This window comes from Gossypium hirsutum, chromosome D04 (genome assembly GCF_007990345.1).
Source record: "Gossypium hirsutum isolate 1008001.06 chromosome D04, Gossypium_hirsutum_v2.1, whole genome shotgun sequence".
Taxonomy (NCBI): Eukaryota; Viridiplantae; Streptophyta; class Magnoliopsida; order Malvales; family Malvaceae; genus Gossypium; species Gossypium hirsutum.
Window position 1 is genome coordinate 33661493 of NC_053440.1, and position 15874 is coordinate 33677366.

Here is a 15874-nt window from a genome sequence, read left to right on the forward strand (position 1 = left end):
CACAAATGTTCTATTTATCACTTAAGGACTTTTACTTTAATGTTCTATAGCTATTAGACACCTTTAGCTTATAGAACACAACTTTTACGCCTTACGCGATATAGTCCTTTTATCAAATTAACTAACCAATCGATAAAATTAAATCACGAAATTTTCACACATATTAAATAACATACTGTAAATACAAAAAATAATATTAAAATAATTTTACAACCTCAAATTTGTGGTTCCGAAATCACTATTCTGATTTAACTAAAATCAGGCTATTACAGGGATAGACTGCTATTTTTAACTAATTTTAGCTACCATCTCCCACTATAAAAATTCCCCTTCACTTCCTCATTTTCATCCTTCACTTCACATCTCTCCTTCACACGTTTTCTTTCATCTTTTTCTTTTCTTTTCACTTCTAGTTGTTTTCCAAATTCTTTCTCCCATTGTAAATTTCCCCTCCTAAAAAAAAGCTTGCACACCTCTTGGAGCAGTAACAATCAAGTGTTTGTGAAGGCCTTGGATCAACAGAACGAGTAGAGAAGAGAGGAGCGCACTAGTCTGGCTTTGGAAGATCACCGGGATTTGTTTTTCTAGTTCCCTTCTCTTAATCTTTTCAGTTTATGTTGTGAGCATGGTTATGAATATTTGTTGTGTTAATGTTCTTGCATTAATTAAAATGAATTAAATTTTGTTCGTGTTAGATTAATTGCATTATGTCCACTTGAATTATTAAAAATGTGTTTGTGTTGTTATTAGGCCTTGGTAAATTGTTCAATTAAATAAAATCATGCCTATGTTATGCTTGCATTTTAATTGTAAGATAACAATTGAATTAATTATTAAACGAATTGAAATTATAATTAATTGACACATTATTTAATTGGTGTATGTTTAATCTTCTAAGGTAGCCGAGGGTTAAATTAACAATGGTATTAAACAATACTTTAGCCTTGCATAACTTGTAAGATTATTGTGATTAAATTGTTTCAATATAGGAATATATTGTTACCTCACTTTATCTTATACTTGCTTATGAAATTTTGATTAATTTTTTGAATTGACATAGAAATATGTTTAAGAGATTAATGGATTTAGTAAGTAAGTATATGCATTATTTAACAGGATACCAAGTTTCCGTGAAATTATTCGTAACAACATGAAAGTAGTTTTAATTATTCTAAGTTAAAGAATGAAATTGATCTAACACATTTATGTCATATTGATTAAATCTTATTTTTTAGAAATCGTGTATTGGAATTTTATTTTCTTAGTTAAATTCATTTTATTTTTAGATGACCTTTTCAAAACAACATATTTTTCATCACCAAATTGTTTAATTTTACATTTCATAAATATTGGCTTGCACAGTCCTTGTGGGTATGATAACTCAACATTTCTTGTCACTTTCTTACTTGGTACAGTTGTGTACACTTCCACATTTCCATCATTCCATGTTTTGTTTTAAAATTCATTATTTGTGGAATTGTTAATTTTGCATTTGGTTTATTTTTTTTACTTTTAATTTAATTATTTTTTCTGTGATTGTTTTAGGTGTTTATGAGTATTGATCGAATTATTGACTTACTCCTTGTAGATCCTGAAATTGAAAAGACTTTCCGACAAACGAGAAGATAAGCAGCTCAAAGAAGGACCAAAGAGATGAATTTAAAAAATAAAAACCAGAATCAAGGAAATGGAGTAAATCATGCTCAAAATTCTATCATTATTACTGATGATAGGGATAGAGCTTAAAGACAATATGTTGTGCCATTGTTTCATGAGCTTAATATGAGTATTAGGAGACTCGAAATCGAGGCACAACAATTCGAGCTGAAGCCAGCCATGTTTATCTTGAACCAGCTTGACCAGGCTATCAGCAACCTAATTATCCTCTCTAAAGATATGGCATATACTCCATTGTTCGAACTGCAGCAAAAGTCAATGAATTCTTCTGATTAACATAGAATTGGGACCCTAAGAAGAATACTCCTAAATGACTTTAGCTACCTCAAGATTATCATATGGAATTAAGATAATATCATAACCTCGATAGATCAAAATAGCCAAATAATCCAATATACCCTATAATTCGGCATCTTACACAGAGTAGTTCCCCAAGTATATGTTATAGACAAGAATCCATCTCCCATTTTAATCACGAACAATTCCTCCCATAGCCGCAAAGCCTGCTTCATTTCTAACTGACCTATCAGTATTTAAACAAACCCAATTACTTGACAGGTGAGGGTTTGGAACTAAACTTTATATCTCGGGCAAGGAATCCCTTTTAAGAGAGACATATTGTTTTGCCAAACAATAAGATACCTCGATAATTTCACTAGAAGTCTAGCACGGTCCTTGAAAAGTGAAGAGATTACGACTCTTCTAGATGCACCAAATGATTATTCCAAAGAGACAATTCCAATCCACATCTCCCATTAGCCTACCATGTTGATTCTGCAAGTTTAGTACGATCCACTCCTATAAATTACTAGAATAAAACCAAGTTTGTCGATCTACTGGAATTATCTGATCCCAGATACTCTTTGCTAGAGAATAATCTCTAATGACATGAAGTATATCTTCAAAACAATGTCCACAAACACCACAGGTGATACGCACTCGCTTCGATATAGAGTTGAGTCATAATTGTTTTCCCGATCGTGAATAGAGTAATGTTTAAAGCTTTGCCAAAAATAGGTTAAGAAAGAAGAGATAAAGGCTCAGATTGGTTCAAAAGAAGTTATGGGTAGTTTTGGGATGGATAGATGAATTGTAAACCAAGTATTCAAGTTGAACTAACCCAATATAAGTGTGTTAACCCGAAACTTATATGAATGCTTAGGTTGGGATAATAACAGCTGGAAGATAGATAAAAGAGATGCAACCTCGACCCACTATCAATATTGATAGGAACCTCGGTATAATTTGAATGCCACACTTTATAGACAAAGTGATAAGTTTGGAAAACAAAAACGGGTTGATGCCACAAGGGTTACTTGATAAGTCAGACCAGTCTTTGGAGAACAATGAGAGTTGAAAACAAACTCACAAAGTACATAAAGTTCATAAAAGATTCAAAAGTCCCTACAAAGTGTAAATGAGCACATATTTATAGTCTAAGCCTAAGGTAGCCGAATGGACAATTAAGTTGCTGAATGGTCAGCCAAAATTAAAACAAAAGAGGCTGGAAATTTCCAAGAAGCTTCCTAGAACATCTTTGGGAAGTTTCATGCATGAATAATTCAATTGGTCAGCTTCTAGATGAAGTCCATTAACATTAATGGAAGTGTTGGTGAGCTGAATGGAGTGTCTTGGTTCGGCCTAGAAGCTTGGAAAAGCTTTTATGAAGACTCATTGGTGAGATGAACAACTTGCATGCTTTTAATGAAGTTTTGGGGATCTCCAACAGCCCCATGGTGTGAACAAAGAATAGGAGCAGCCGTGTGTGTGAACTCATGAAACCGAATGGCCAAAAGATAGAAAAATTTGTTCAGCTGCTGGTGGCGTCTTCCAAGGTGATTGATGAGCTGAATTGAGCTACTTTGGAAAGTGAAAGGAAGCTCCCAAAAGACACTTGCTGTTCATGAAGGGGTGCATGGAGGAGAGTAATCAGCAGCAGCCAAATTGAATGCCGTCCATGCCAAATTCCTGCACCAAATTAAAACAGCCTTTAATTCTTGTTTTAGGACAAAATAAATTCATGCAATATGTCAACATAATTTCGGCAGCTACTTAAGGCATTTTTTATGCATGAACTAAGACATATTAATTATCTATATTAATTTCAGCTGGCTTAAGACATATTAAAAACTTGTATTAAATTAAGACAACTTTACAGCACATTAATACTCGAATTTAAAATGTCCAGAATTTAGACCAATTAATTTATTAAACTAAAACTTAACTAATTAACTAACTTAATTAATAACTTTATTCAGCAACTAAAATGCAATAATTAAATAAACTGCAATCTAGCTCTATGAGCTAACTAAATGACGATTTGAGCTCCTTTGAGCTAGCACAAGCTAAGTCAGCTTGTAGAAAATTGCACATCGAGCTACTTGAGCTGGCCACTTGATGTTCAGCCATTCCATCGATCCAAACTCGAGCAATGTAGCTACCCACAACTTCTTGAAACCTCTTGGCACGGGCTCGAGTGATTGGCCCCAATGGCAACTCCATAGGTTCGTCATTAGGCTTGATGGGCGAGCTCACATCAACAGGTCGAATCATGTCTGATCTTTCGATGAAATCTTTCCATATTAGTAAGCAAGCTCTACTTAAGAATAAGCAAAATAAAGAACCTAACTTTTTAGAGACCTTGGAATTTCTAGGGAATCTGTCATACCGCCTCCTTCGAGTTCCATGATTTTTCTCAAATCTTCCCATAAGCAGTTTTGATGGAGAAAGAACTTGTCGAAGTGCCACCTCAAATGATCCTATCACCCCTTGCATCTGGATGGGGAGGAGGATTTGTGACAATCCTTCGGATCATCTCTTTTGATAGCCAAATCTGGAAGAGGTCAAGATTCCATACACCATCACATGTAAGCATCTCGCTGAGAAGGTAGTCCATATCAAGATTGGGATGTCTTGGAATTACACTAGCCAGAGATCCTATATCCGAAATCCATGGATCTCACCAACATCTAATATTGTTTCCATCCCTTATTGACCAAAGTAGATTTTCCAGAATAAGAGGCCAAGCCTTAGTGAGAGCTTTTCATAAGAAAAAACCCCTTCCACTCGATAATGTATTAGGAAATCCAAGCGGAATTCTATATTTACCCCGAAGAACCCAAACCCAAAGAGCTATAGAGTCAGACACAAGGCTAAACCCAACATCATCATAAAAGAAGTAATATGATCTTGTAACTTCTTAATGCCGAGTCTACCATGATCCCGGGGTTGGTAGAGATTTTCCCAAGGAACCAAGCCAAATTTTTTTCACCAAGTGAATAGCCCCAAGTAAACTGTCTAACCATATGTTCAATTTCCTTGCAAAGCCCTTTAGGGGTCATAATAGATTACATGAAGTAGCTAAGGATTGACAACAATACTAACTAAGTCAGGGTGGCTCTTCCTCCTATTGATAACTTCTTAACATTCCAGCTATAAAGTTTGCTTCAAACCTTTTCAACTACAAACCACAAGGTGCTATTTGTAACTCTATCATGAAATAGAGGCACAACCAAATAGGTCCCAAGATTCTAAACTCAGTGGAATCTGAGTAGATTACAAACCTGCTCCCTTAACTCATCATTAAAACCTTTAGAAAAGAAGATATTAGATTTGTACGCAGTTATCCTATGTCCAGAATAGCCACAAAATCCATTCAATACACCTTTTAGGATTCTGGCTTGACTTTTTATTGGCTTGACAAAAGAGAAATAAATCGTCAGCAAAGAATAAATACGAAAGAGGTGGACCTAGTCGAGACAGACGAATAAGAATCGATTGCCTAGAGTTGATAGTCAAGTGGATGCTATGTCTGAGCCACTCCATACACAGCAGAAAGAGATAAAGGGATAAAGGACACCCTTTGACGAACAACTCTTACGAGACAGAATTTCTAAGACAATTCCATTCCACAAGTTCTACATGGTAGAATTAGTGATAGCTAACATAATAACATGACAGAGAGTGTTAAGAATACCTTCAGCCTGGAGAGATGCGTCAATGAAATCCCATTTCACCCGATCATAAGCCTTTTCAAGATCTATCTTGATCGCCAACCATTTCCAATTCTTTTGTATGATTTTCATAGAGTGTATCACTTCTTGAACGATTATAATATTATTTGTGATATTTCTCCCAACAATAAATCCAGACTGATATTGCCTAATGATCTTCGAGAAGACCACTTTAAACTAATTTACAATTATCTTCATAACCAATTTATATAGAACTGAACTCAAGCTTATAGGCCTGAACTGTGAAATATTTTTAGGATTTTGAACTTTAGGAATAAAGACGATAAGGATGTTGTTCAATTCAAGATCAATGCACTCCATTGAAAAAACATTTTTAACCCAAGAACAGACGACATCACCGACTCGGTCCCACTGACTATGAAAGAAAAGGGCATGAAACCCATCACTACCTAGGGCCTTTAATGGGTCCATATAAAAAAAGCAATCTTTATTTCCTCATTAGAGACCGATTTATACAAGAGTTGGAAATCTCCCTCTGCAATCCGGGAAAACGAGCTAAGAGGCAAGGCTCTCATCGATTTCGGTTTCTCACCATACAAATTCTGAAAGAACCTAATCGCTTCATTTTGTAATTCTTCCTCATCAAAAATCCATTCTCCCAGCCCATTCTTCAAGGCCATGATCCAACTTTGTTTTCTCCTTTGAAGTGTACACTGATGATAAGATTTTGTATTTATGTCTCTTAGAAGAAGCCAGTCATATCTCGCCTTCTGTTTCTAAAGAAGTTCCTTATGATGAAGCACATTTTCAAAGTCCTCCTGGACATTAATTTCCAACTAAAATAAAGAATCCGATTGAGAATAACCCATACCCTTCTGAAAATTAGAGAGTTTCTGAATCATCATTTTTTTATGTGTCCCGATATGTCCACACATTTTTATTCCTCTTGAGTTGATTCATGAAGTGAGCAAAAGAATCCGAAAAATACCCATTAAAGCTCCACTTTTCCATGAAAAACTTCGAGAAATCTGGATGTTCTAACCAACCAGCTAAAAAATGAAAAGGACGACCTTTAGATAAGCGAAACGATGGTTTGAGAGAAACCAAGAGAGGTCTATGGTTAGATTTGAGTATTGGAAGATGAGTCACTGACCAATTTCGGAAAGAGTCAGTCCACTCATCATTGCCAATAGCTCCATCTAAGTGCTCAAACACACCACCTCTATGCCATGTAAAAGAAGGGCCTCTAAACCCCAAATCATGCTATTTAGTCGGTTCCATAAAATCACCAAAAAAAGGGCATATTTTCTAAATAATTTGCCCACCTCTTTTTTCTCTAGAAGAAATAAGTGCATTAAAGTCCCCTACTGCCAACCAAGGAGACTCGTTACTTGGAATAGTCATCTTGAAGCCTTCCCAAAGGTGTTTTTGTTTTCGACTATAATGACTACTATAAACGAAAAAAACAAAGGTCGATCTAGAGAATTATCAAAAACCTGTAACAAAACAATTTGAGGATGGCTCCGAAGGACTTTGACACAAATTAACTCATTCCATCTAATCCAAATACCCCTAGAAAAACCAAATGCCTCCACACAATGAGAGAATTGAAAACCGAGATTAGTGATGATCAAATCAGCTTTAACACCACTAACTCTAGTATCTAAAAGACTCACAATATCAAGCTTGTGCTCTCGATTATTCTCACAAAAATACGTGAAAATTTGCTACTGGCGCACCCTTGAAAATTCCATGAAAATATAGAAAAACACATTATTTGAAAATAATAATAATAAAAAAACCAAAGACTGACCTTTATTTCTTGGGCAAATGATTTTCTTCATGACTTTCCCATCACTATTCAACACCTCCTTACCAGTCCCATTTTCAATCTGTGAGCTGATGAGCTTGACCTATAATAAAAGACTTTTTAAGTAAGATATTTTCATTATTATCCTATTGAATTGGTGTTGGATTGATTTTTAATATTAATTTAATCAAATATTTAATACAAAATATAAATATAAATAATCAAATTTAATACGAATTTAAAATAATTAAGTGTAAGTAAATTTATTAGAATTTGAAGCCTTTTATAAATTCAATTATGAAATGTAAAACAAGTTATATACCTTGTCGAAATTTTATTCATCTATAATCTATATCCATAATATATATATATATATAAAAGCATGAGTTTGAAAAAAATCTTTGAATTGATTGAAAATACTCTTTAGTTTTCTTCATATTACTAAATTAACATTTAAAAATAATTATAATGTATAATTGAGAAATATTAATTAAAAAATTGATGCAAAATAAAAGTTGTAACAATTGCACATTTAAAAATAATTATGATTTAATAAAATTTGTGATAATCATACATAATTATAATTTAATTTATAATTATTAGTTAAAAATTATTCAAATTTTAAAATAGAATTATTACTTAATTAGAACTCGAAGTATAAAATATAAGAAAAAAAGGTGTTATTAATTAAAAATTTTGATGTAAAAAAGTTGTGCTAATTTTATTTGAAGAAAGAACTTATTATTTTGGTATAATTTTATGCATTTTAAACTTAATTAATAGTTAATTATGCTAATTAGTTATTATTTTTAATAATCTTACTTTGCATTTAGAAATGCCTTAATTATTATTTGGAAATTTCATATTATAATATTTGAATTAATAAATTAATATATTTTAATAATTAAAATAAAAATATTATTTCATGTTAATTAATATGTTAAAAATATAATATTTAAAAATAATTAAATATTAAATACATAAAATCAGCTGATTCGGGCTCAACGGTAAGTGGTCAGAGATTCAGTGGTAAGTTCTCATCCTGGCCCATTTTCCTGTTAGGTACTCGTATGGTAGCTAACTGGGTCAGCTCACTCTCCATCACTTTTTTTCAGCCCAAGAACAATCCGCTTAAGGCTTAAACAGGAAACATTTGTTACAGCTTTACAAAAGAACCGACTGAAAATAGCATATAATAAATCTATAATTATAAAAGGTTTGAGCGAAAAAGATCAGAAATGTTAGCTCGTATTGCTGCTCTAACAGAGAGACCCCGTTCTTTTATTCGCTCCTTCAAGTACAGGTATATTCCAATTCTTCATTTGATGATAATATGCAACTATATTTCTGGGTTTATAAAAAGAAACAAAAAACTCTCCCAACTGTCTTCTGTATGCATTAGCTTTATAAGATTGTTGATGCATGTGACAACAGGCTTCATTATTCTCAGTTTTTAAGCACTTACAATGTCATGAAATATGGGTACAGCCCAGTTGTTGACAGCATGAGGAATTTTTAAGTCAACCCGATAAACTTTTTTTCAATTTTCAGGAGAACTGATAGCATACCAAATTCCAGGCGTAGAGAAATGGATTTTACGGATTTGGATTCAAATGCTACGAAATGTGTAAATCTTAGGTTGTGCAGTGTCTCCGGGTATGTTATGTTTGTAAAGATTCTATTTTATTTTCTTTAGTTTTTAAAGAGGTTTCATATCGATGCTTGTTTTATTGATCTTTTTGGACATCTTTGCTCTGCAGTTGCATGACTGAGATACTTGAAATTCGTGCTGATCGTCCCTCTTTTCATGTTGTGTTTGTTCCTGGAAATCCTGGTATGTTTTAATGTCTTTGATGTACTATTTTAGTATTAGTTGAATGGGTTAATATACTATCTTGTACCTGATTTTGGCTTTAAGGTTCAATTTGATACTAATATTTTTACCAAGTAACCAATTTTGACTTCAATGTTCTATTTAGTATCCGAGAATGTTATGGTCCCAAGTAAGCATCTATAATTTTTTTACTAGATTAGACATCAAAGACTCGTTGGACCACATGATGCCATTTGGTTTAGGTACCAAATTGAACATTGAAATCAAACTCAGGTAGCAAATTAGGATGAATGAATATTTTTCTCAAGTACCCAAGTTTGACTTCAATGTTCTATTTAGTATCCGAGAATGTTTTGGTCCCAGTTAAGTATCCATATTCTTTTTACTAGATTAGACATCAAATACTCGTTGGACCACATGATGCCATTTGGTTTAGGTACCAAAGTGAGCATTGAAGCCAAACTCAGGTAGCAAATTAGGACGAATGAAAACTTAGGTACTGAATTAAATGTTGAAGCCAAACTCAGGTACCATATTGTATATTAACCCTATTTGAATTGTTAGAATTAGATCTCAATTGCATCTGATGATCTCAGGTGTTATTACCTTTTACAAGGAATTTGTGGAATCATTGTTCAAGTCCCTGGGAGGAATGGCATCTGTATCAGGTAACAGATTGAGAAGTTTCTCTTTTAATGAAAAATATTCTCTTTATTATTATTATTATTATTATTATTATTATTATTATTATTATTATTATTATTATTATTATCATCATTAGCCCTATTATTGTATTTAATAGTTTCTTGCTTTCCTACGGTTCCAAGCAGCTGTTGGCGCTTCAGGTCATACAGAAAAGGTACCTACAATGGGTTTTTTTTTTTTTTTTTTGTAATCTATGTGCATCTTTGATTTTCTAATTATTTCCTTCTTCTTTAACCTCCGTTGAAGAATTGGGAACACGGAAAGTTGTATTCCTTGCAAGAACAAATTGATCACAAGGTGACCTTCTATTTATTTATTTAGCTTTTAGCATATTGATAAATAAGAAGAATTTTAGCGAGTCTCTTTCAAAATTGCCAGTATTCTCTATTATTAATTTTAATTTCCTGAATTGTCCATGAATATGATATATTTTGATTTACCTTGTCTGTTGAGCTGTTTAAAAATTCTTAACTAATATGCTCTGAGTTGGAAGCAAGTTAGTCAGTACCATACTGGTGGGCGTACCGTTTTTGCCTTGATACTAGTTCGTACCAGTACCGACATGTTTCAGTGTATTGGTATCTTTATCCTGATTTTTAGTTTCTTAATAAATTAATTGTTATAATACATGATTTATCTCAGTTACATCCATATATGTTATATATTCATAATATATCTCAATTACATCGATATAAATATATTTATATGTAAATATAAGTTTTAAAATTATTAATTACGTTCAATAACTTAATTTATAACTATATTTTAATTTTAAATGTAATTATAGAAAAATTAAAGAAGGAACATTTAAAAAGATTGGTTTAAAATATCAAATTTTGTACCAACCGGTATGGGCCGAAATTGACCGATACAGGCTGAAACACACCGAAATATCCAAAATGCACCAAAACTTTGACTGAAACTGAACATAGACTACTTGGTAGCGGTTTAGGACCGGAACGGTACTTACTGGCCAGTATTGGTACGGTACTGACTACCATGGTTGGAAGACTGAATTTAGTGAGGATAAACTTGAGAACTGAAGTTTTATGTGTTAGTCGCTTGAAAATCAAATTAACTATTCTCCAGCATTGACGAAGCTTCTTTTTCTTGTTGAATTGGATTATTGGTTATCCTTTTTGCCTAGCCTATCTTTCTAGATGAAGATCTTTAGCTTAGAATCACGATGAAAACCATGTTTAGCTTACCAATTCATCATAAAGGATTATAACTTTGCTTTAATTTTTACTTTTGCAGATTGAGTTCATCAAAGTGCAAAATATTGAAGCCCCTTTAGTTCTTGTAAGACTAATTTCTAACTTTCTGTAGTTTCATCTTCCTGCTAGTCCTAGAAACAGTTTCTTCTTCCAAGAATATAACCTCTTGAAATGTTTTTCTTTTCCCCCGATACAAGGAGAAATATCTTTTTCATTCTTGGCATATAGTTTTCAATCTAACATTTGATAATGTTCAACATCTTTTTCAATAAGTGCCTTTTTATTTGTTTTTCTGTTAAGGACACATGTTTGATTTTCATTTCTACTAGTGAATAATATTTTGGCTTGGAAGGAAACACTAAAATTTCATAAAGTGATGTATTCCAAAATTCTTGCAGTCGATTCTGATTTCTAAGTTTAAACTCATTGTAGATGTTTAATTTTCCATGAAGGTAGGGCACTCTATTGGTTCATATATAGCACTAGAAATGCTAAGGAGGCTGCCAGAGAAGGTGGAATGACCATTTTCAACTAATTTATTCAACATAATTTTTACCATTCAAGTTTGTGAAACGAAAAAAATTGTTTCCTAAAATTCTTAATCTGGTGTTTTAGGCAATGTATTGCATTGGACTCTACCCATTTTTAGCCTTAAATCTGCAATCAAAGAAACAGGCTGTCATCGTGAAGGTTATTATGTAAGACTCTTTCTTTATCATTGCTTCCCACTATGCATGGTTTGTGTGGGAAACATTTCAGATCTCTATTATGATGAATACTAATTTCCAGTATTCTGCCCTCACTCTTCTTCTATTTGTCGCACTTGCTCCACACTGCAGTATTGTATGGCATGTTTAAATTTCCTTTCCCACTATACCATATGATTCCCTAACTGAACAATACTTGTAAAGTTTGTTCAGAATCATAATCTCATATATCATTTATTCACTCATCTTTTATAACCTAAAATAAAAGAAAACCTTATCTGCTATGGTGGTTTTGAATATTTGTTCAAAATTTTAACATTCTATTGTTCATGGATACGGATTGGAGACTGAATAGAATCAATATATGGGTTTCAGGTCCAGAGTACTGTCCACTATGGTTACACTTTTTGTAGCATCGTTGAGCTTGTTACCAAGACAGGTTTTGAGGCTAATTTCTGAACTTTCGAATGGGAAGTCATGGTCTAATACTGCCCACGAAGCTTGTTGCTCTCACTTACCACAGGTCAAGTCCTGTTGCAGTTCTTTCTGATTATAAGCAGTATTTCTTTCTTTTCTGGGTCTATTCGCACCCTCAGTACAGATTGCCCTAGGGGACTATTTAATTGTATTCTTGCGTGTATATATGTGTGTATTAAAATCAAGTGCTTGTTTAATATTGAAGGCTTTAATTTTTGTTTTACATATTTTTTATTTGCAGTATCATACTATACACAATGTGCTATATATGGCCAGGACGGAGTTCATAAAGGTATGCTCATGCTGACAACAGGAAATTGGTGCTGTAAGAGACTAAGGCTTTGCTTAGTACGAAGGAAAGAAAATTGGAAAGATGGAAAATTGAAAGGGTGAAAAACTAGAGGGATGGAAAATATATTTTCTTTCCATAGGTGTCTTTGGTAGGAAAGATGGAAAAATAAAAAGAAAATGCAACAATTGAAAAATGTATAATTTGAACTAACATACACTTCTCTCCGATTTTCTCTCCTCTCATCATTCCAATTTGGAAGGATTGGTTTTTATGTATTAGGATAAAAAATATCACTCCTATTCTCTTTCCTCTCACTTTCCTTCCCAACCAAGCGCATTCCAAATTTATTTTCTTTCTACTTTTCCATTCCCTCCTCCCATCTCTCCACTTTTCCATCCAATTAAGCACACCCTAAAATTTTATAAAAATTGGTCATAATTTAGAACAACACAAGTATCTTGTCCAAGAACATTTCATGCCACATCGAATTCATAAATGTTCTTGATCATGTGCTTTTGTTGTTATTGTATTTGTGCAACCTTTCTGCTTGGGAATACTTTCACTGATTTTTCTTGCTTTTCTTGTAGATCCCTAAAAACAAATCTGATTCACAAATACATAAAATTACCCCCATTCAGATGTCTGGTTTTGTCTTGTTGCCTCAAAAAACCACAATATAGTCTTTTATGATGTGTGTTAACGCAGGTCCATTTATGTTTCTTTTGTTTAGATCACTGCACTTCCATACATCGATCGATACTGAGGTTGACTGCACCTTGGATGATTTTAGTCTGTCGTTTGAATAAGTTTCGGATTATAAAACCTGGTGCTTTTTGCTTGGACTGTTCATATCATTGTGTTAATGGATATTTAGTTCCAAAACAAGGATTGCATCTTTCGTGGTTTCCTGCTTCCGTTTGTGGCATTATGTTGTCTTTTGTTTTTGGTTCAAGTGCACCACTGCAGATTGAAAAATATAGGGCTGATTTACTGAGATAGGGCTATAAACTTACATCAACAATCTTGTCGTCATTTACTTACTTTAATCCTTGTCTGTTAGCTTTCAGAAACACCAGATTGGGAATTTATGAGAGAAAACCAGGAGAAAATTTCATTCTTGTATGGCATTGATGATCACTGGGGTCCATTACAAATGTTCGAAGAGGTAGAATCCAACTCTCTCTTTCTCAAGTCTTGTATTTCAGGTTCGGACCCTCAAAACCCCCTATTGCTAGAGAACCGTAAGAGGCCATCAACACGGTAGCTTGATTAATAAAAAAGATAAAGAGAAAGATAAACCTAAGGCAGCCTGCTATTGAATCGAAATTGCTTATCAAACTAGATGTCCCTTGCAGTAAAAGTCCTGATACAACAAAATGCAAAAAACAAATGGTGTTACTTAGAAATCTTGCAGCTATACTGATGTAGAGATGGTGCATCTGATAGGAAGGTGGTTATTACAGTAACCATCAAGAACATGGTGTTACTTTTGATATTGTGCTTTTCTGGCTTTCCACTTTAACAGTTGTTCCATCTTTACTTGCCATCATTTACCCTTTGTTGCCGAGAAACATGTTTAATTTGGTTTAATTTTATTTGTTTCCCTCTTAGGTCTCTAGGCAGGCCTCAGGAATTGCTCTATCAATAGAAAGGGAGGGCCACACTCACGGTTTTTGTTGTACGGAGGCTGGCTCCATATGGGTTGCTCGCCATGTTGCTAGCCTGATAAAGAACAAATTAGCAAGATGATGCCGGTAAGATCAGTCTTATAATTATTGCATTATTTTGATTGCAATGCAGTTGGTTTGAGTATCAAATCAACTGCAGTGACATCTGAAATAAGCTAGATATCACTCTTAACGTACTTTGGTTCACTCTAATGGAATAGAGTTGTAATAGAATAAAGTTGTAATGGAATAGAGCTGTAATCAGTAATTCAATTGTTTGATTAAATGGAATGAAATAGAACTTTAATAGTATTATTGTATTTGGTTAAATGGAATAGATATTATAATAGCATAAGGAAAAAGCTAAAATGACCAAACTACTCTTAGCAGAAGTTTTTTAAATAAATGATTATGGTTATTGTTATTAAATTTTAATAGGATTATTATTAAATATATAATTTAATAAAAATAAAAAAATAATTTAATCATATTTTAATATAATTATTATTAAATAAAATTTAATAAAAATAAAAATAAAAATATATAATTTAATAATATTCTTAATATAATTATTATTTAAATATAAATTAATATATAACATTAAAAAAATAATATATAGCCTGCAATATAAATTTAATGTGCTAGAATATTATTACTGAAACAAATAATTTAATTTTCATCTAAACTAAAAAGTAAAAGATTAAAAGTAATAAATAACTTGATAATTATATTTTACATCCAAACGTATTGTTCATACATTAACAAAAATTACATGATGTTATTAGCTTATATTAAATTTGAAATATCTCGGGTCATATTTAGCATTGCCATTGGTATAATTCTTTAGATTAAAAGATGTATATCACCATAAACAAAATGCTATGTTGATTAAAATTTTACAAATGCATCTTCAAAGCATGCAATATATGATTCCTAATTAAGGTATTCTAACAGTTGGCTTAATGTGTTAAAGTTGAATTGTTGTTTTGCCAATATGAGGATCAAAAGACGAAGTCCATCTTATTAACAACATTAAAGTTGTTTGTTGCCTCTTTAAGTTTGTTGGGTTTTTGAATCGAGTTAATCCAAAAAGAATTTATTTAAATCATAATGAATCGACCATTCAAATAACAAAACAATCTATTAAAAGTAGAAAAGAATTGATTTAAACATCAAACAATCGATTTAAAGCAGCTGCAAATACTTTCTTTGCATACCATTTGTTGGTGTTTATCGGCAGCATAAACATTCAAAGCATCAAACAATCGATTGAAATCATCCTTCAACAAAATGAAACTAAATTAAAATTGTTATTAAATTGATGTGCAACTTCCACCATTGTAAATTGATTCATCAACAAAATGAAACTACATTAAAAATGTTGGCCTCTAAAACCAGATACTTGCTTATTTCCGCGAATATGCAAATTGATATTGGTGAATGCAAATGTAAAAGGTAACAAATTTATTTTACAACCTTACCACAACCAGAAACTATTAACCATGATATTTAAC

General features: G+C 32.6%; 1 protein-coding gene and 1 long non-coding RNA gene across 6 annotated transcripts; one reads left to right on the top strand and one right to left on the bottom strand.

Annotated features, from left to right (window-relative positions):
• Positions 1-3030: 3030 nt before the first annotated feature.
• On the bottom strand, positions 3031-7548 carry LOC121216064 (uncharacterized). Its single transcript, XR_005912111.1, has 2 exons — positions 7465-7548; positions 3031-3645 (listed from the first exon to the last, which is right to left on the bottom strand). It is a non-coding gene; the product is annotated as an uncharacterized lncRNA (long non-coding RNA).
• A 1074-nt stretch (positions 7549-8622) lies between these two features.
• On the top strand, positions 8623-14672 carry LOC107899423 (lipid droplet-associated hydrolase). Of its 5 annotated transcripts, none has more exons than XM_041091303.1 (13): positions 8623-8764; positions 9013-9117; positions 9222-9295; positions 9892-9963; positions 10126-10154; positions 10247-10297; positions 11258-11302; positions 11670-11729; positions 11833-11915; positions 12300-12447; positions 12643-12693; positions 13754-13858; positions 14305-14672. In XM_041091303.1, exons 1-13 carry the CDS (start codon positions 8700-8702, stop codon positions 14440-14442), a joined length of 1026 nt encoding a protein of 341 aa, XP_040947237.1. In that variant the 5' UTR covers positions 8623-8699; the 3' UTR covers positions 14443-14672. The 5 variants fall into 5 exon arrangements, 4 of the variants coding, with proteins under 4 accessions (XP_040947237.1, XP_040947239.1, XP_040947238.1 ...); XM_041091305.1 differs by having other exon boundaries at positions 8628-8764; positions 13754-13898; XR_005912112.1 differs by having other exon boundaries at positions 8652-8764; positions 13761-13858; positions 14305-14324.
• The last annotated feature ends 1202 nt before the right edge of the window (positions 14673-15874 follow it).